The sequence below is a fragment of the Acanthisitta chloris genome, unplaced genomic scaffold (genome assembly GCF_000695815.1).
Source record: "Acanthisitta chloris isolate BGI_N310 unplaced genomic scaffold, ASM69581v1 scaffold20555, whole genome shotgun sequence".
NCBI classification, from domain to species: domain Eukaryota; kingdom Metazoa; phylum Chordata; class Aves; order Passeriformes; family Acanthisittidae; genus Acanthisitta; species Acanthisitta chloris.
In genome coordinates this window covers 6566-10776 of record NW_008674521.1, presented here as the reverse complement: position 1 = coordinate 10776, position 4211 = coordinate 6566, and the positions used below count along the sequence as shown (strand labels likewise).

The following is a 4211-nucleotide window of genomic DNA, read 5'->3' as shown; positions in this document are numbered from 1 at the left end:
TGTCATTTTGGAACAGCAGCTTGAAAAACTGCAAATGGACCCAGGGAGGAACACAACTGCACAGAAACATTCTCTGAGGAGCAGAGCAGGTGAGGTGGAGTACTTACTGCAACTCTGTCCCTCATTTCACCTCTGTGGTTAATAGGCAGTGAAAATATTTAGACTCCATCTATCAAACCTTCAAGTGCGTGACCTTCCACGTGGTGACTAGGACCTGCTCAGACCAGGGGACCAACACAGAAGGTAAAATCTTGGCCCCACTTAATTCAAAAGGATTTTGCCACATATTTAAATGGGACCAGGATTTTTGCCATGTGTTGTTTTCATGGCATAACAGTCTCCAGAAAAAAACTTGACCCTCTTCTCTGTTGTCCCCATGCCCAGTACTGTGCTGCCTTTGCACTGCTGCCTGAGGGATTCAGCTGAAGGTGAAGAGTAGAATTAAAGGACTCATCCCAATTTAAGGCCTGTCAGTGTCTATGAAAAACTATTGCTGGTGATGAAGTAATTAGATCTGGTGTAATTTATTATCCCATGAACGTGATAATCTCCTGCTATAAATATGAAAGCCTCACTGGCATAGTTAAAGGAGAAGAATTCATGGTGGATGTTAAATTTTTATGTCCCTGATCAGGTCCTTTTATTGCTTGAGAACTCTGATTCTGTAAAGTGTCTAAACCAATAAAATGGCACATATTCTTAAGGAAACTTTTCCAATGGTTTCCGTTTTCATGTGTATTTTCCAAAAGTAGAAAGACTTGAAATGTCAAGAGATGAACAGCAGGAAGGGGAATTTCAATTTGCCAAATATTGGGGTGGTGTCATATTGAGTTAGGGTGACCTGAAGGATCACAAGCCTCACCAGAGACCTTGTATAAGCTCTTCAGAGGAACCTTTGTCCTGAATGGGGACTGAATGAGTGCTTCAAACCTACTCCTCCCTGTAAAACATCGATCTGTTCCTCAGAGCAGGATTGTTGTGTCCTTAGAAAGGAGACACTGACTCATTCTCATGTGTTTTTCTGCAAACACTGATATCTAGACTTTTCTTACCTGTGTTAACTGAGTGCAGAAAAAGCAGTGCAGAAAAATTTAGATCCTAATACAAACCAAGTGTTTAGAAACAAAATGCCTTTGGTCTTTAGGATACAGGACATTCATCTTGATAAGAGAGCAGTGCTGGGCCTCCCAGGAGTGCTCTGATGAGGTGCCCTTTGTGATTCCCGGGACAGTTTGCAGGTGAGAGGCTTTGGAGCCCTCGTAAGGTTCTGCAGTTGCCCAGAGGGAGAAATCAGGGTGTGTGTAGAGACAGCTAGTAGCCAGGTGAGAGTTGTGGGAATACAGCTCTCAGTGGTACGCTTTTTACTCACTTAAATAGTATGGGAGCATTTTGGTGCTGTCTTCTAGGGAATTTTACTGAGGTTTTGAGTGCTCAGCCCTGTACACAACCTGGTAAAGTGTTTATGTGTTGTTCTGTTATCATACCTGTGCTCCATGCAGATTTCCCTTGCAAGCTCTAAGAGATACAGTGATAAACTTTCGGGTCCTGAGCCATTTAGGTCAACTTGTTATGCTGTAGTGAAGGTTTGGTAACTCACCTCTGGTAGTTGGTATTTCACAGCCAGAGAGCTGTTCCCACCAGTGTGACAGGTTCCTTCTCACTAAGTATTTAGTTCATTAATCTTCTCTGCTTAAGGACTAAAAGCAAAAGTAGAAAAGGATTGGCAGTAAGACTAATAAGAAGAAATCCTCTCTAAATCCATAAGATGAGTAGGTAACAATCTATTTCACTGCCCTGCTTTGATGAGAGCTCAGCCTCTTGTGATGTGCCAAAACTCTCTGGAGTTTGTACAAGAACCAAGTCTACAAGTCTGTAATACACCTCTTCAGCAGAGCATGGAGGTTATCTAAATGCTTTCATGCCAGAGAGTTGAGGAAATAAGAAGAAATGAAAAGCTTGAATATAAAATAGAGACTAGAGAACCTGCTAATTAACATAATATTTTCTTTTCTTTTTGAAAGTGCAAAATTGGAGAGAGCTGATCTAATTGCTAATCTAATGTTTCTAGTCCCTTCAATTCAAGGGAAGGAGATAATGATGCTAAGTAGCTAGAAACAACCCAGTTGTGTTTTAAAATTATTCAAGCTTTTCATTTTTTTGGGGGTATTTTTTTTCCTGTCTCATTCCAATTATCAAAGAATATTCCCAGAGGAGGGTAGGTAAGTAACAGCAGGTTTTCCTCAGCCCTGTAAAACGAAGCCTCAAGATGAAAAGCATTTTTTGGTGATAAAACAGAGCCTTTTCTTCTCCTTTGTTTTTGTCAGGGTTCAGTACTCTCCAACCAGGTTCTTTCAGATAGTCCACACCAGGAGGATTTTAGTGTTTTAACACCAAATTTACTTATTTGAAGATCCTTGATGTTACGAAGGGTTTTAATTTGGAAAAGTCATAGAACAACATACTGAAATCACAACCCAAGCACAAAATAGCAGGTGCAATGCACAGTTCATGGAATCACAATACAAATATGATTACCATTACCAGCCTAGATGCTCATGGTCACAACACTGTGTGTCCCCAGTGACAGGGATTGGAGCCAACTCAATTTTTGTGCTCTATGTTAGGCTGAACCACATGCACACTTCCTTCACAGCTGGCTCCAGGTAGGGAATACTTTCTATTAATTATTTTAAAGAAGCCATTTACATTTATTCAACTAATTCAGCCATTTATCTACAGCAAAGACCATCCTCCAGTCGCCTCAGTGCTGGGATAAGTTCAGCATCCTCTGTGATAGTTGTGGTCGCTTCCTACACTCCTTCCTGAGCTTCTTGAACACATTATCCTTACCTGTCTCCTCTGATCCTTCTTCTGAAGTAGGGATTTACTGGTCAGAGTGTTTTGCTTCTCCAGTCAAAGTAGTAAATTTGAATTTTATTTTCTCTATAACCCTGACAAAAATTTTTTGTGTCCCTCTGAAATGACAGGTTTGGGTTGACCTCTAGTGAGGAAAGCATTCCTGATTTTGAACCTTAGCTTGAAGTGCACATTGAAGGACGTTTAACCTACACTATGTTTATGCTGAGGATCAAAGTGCTTTGCAAAAGCTGTTTCAGTGTGTGCCACACACAAACTTTATTACAGGCATTCAGGAAGCCACAGTTGCCATAATCTGAAACACAATTACAAGACTAACATTAAAATAATCCTTTTCAGCTGTTTCTGTCACCTATTGTTTTGGTCACTTAAATACTTTGGATTAATTGCTTTCCTCTCTACATGGGTTGACATACACTTTACTGCATTTAGCCCTGAAATGCAAACTCACCTTGTTTTCATCTTGCTGAAAGGAGATTAGGGTCTGTCCTACATATGGACAGCATTTTCATTGATATATATAGATCTTAACAGATTCCTTAGTATTGACTGTTTCTTGAGATTTACTCAGTGTGCTACCAAAAATTACTGTTGTTTCACTAAAACTCCACTTTGTGGTTAAATCTACAGGCCAGTCTGTGAGTCACTCCAGACTCACTGTGAGTGTGAGTGGCAGGAAGGAGCTCTCTGCAGCCCACCTGGCCAAGCTGCCCTTGGAATCACAGGTAGAGGAGCTGAGCATAAGGTATGATTTCCCTTTCTCCATGCTGTGTTTACTCTTTCCTGCCTCAAAGAGAGAAGGAATGAGTGTTAACTCTGCTCTTTCTCACACCTGTCATAAAATCACCAGAGATCCTGTGTTTCAGTGTTTCTTCCCCAGTACAGAGACACTGTTCTCATTTGCTTTGAAGCTCCACAGCTCACATGAAAGTTTTCCTTTTGTTTCCTCATAGGCTTGTGACCCAGCAGGATGAGAATGAAGCTCTGAGGGCTGCTTTGGAGACTACTGTGAGAAAGAAAGAGGAAGATTTTAAACTGTATCAAGACACAATGGAGCAAGTGAAGGATATCTTTACAAAGGCCATTCGGCAGCAGAGACAAGAGGAGAGTTAAGTGAGATATTCCTGAAAGTTTTCCTTTTGTTTCCTCATAGGCTTGTGACCCAGCAGGATGAGAATGAAGCTCTGAGGGCTGCTTTGGAGACTACTGTGAGAAAGAAAGAGGAAGATTTTAAACTGTATCAAGACACAATGGAGCAAGTGAAGGATATCTTTACAAAGGCCATTCGGCAGCAGAGACAAGAGGAGAGTTAAGTGAGATATTCCCTTTGGACT

General features: G+C 41.0%; 1 protein-coding gene across 1 annotated transcript in view; it reads left to right on the top strand.

Annotated features, from left to right (window-relative positions):
* CCDC13 (coiled-coil domain containing 13) overlaps positions 1-3990 on the top strand; it is a 26285-nt gene extending 22295 nt beyond the window's left edge. The window contains 3 exon segments of the mRNA XM_009075380.1: positions 1-99; positions 3521-3622; positions 3831-3990. The exon segment at positions 1-99 is cut by the window's left edge and continues 34 nt beyond it. Of these exon segments, the coding sequence (XP_009073628.1) occupies positions 1-99; positions 3521-3622; positions 3831-3990 (361 nt within the window).
* The last annotated feature ends 221 nt before the right edge of the window (positions 3991-4211 follow it).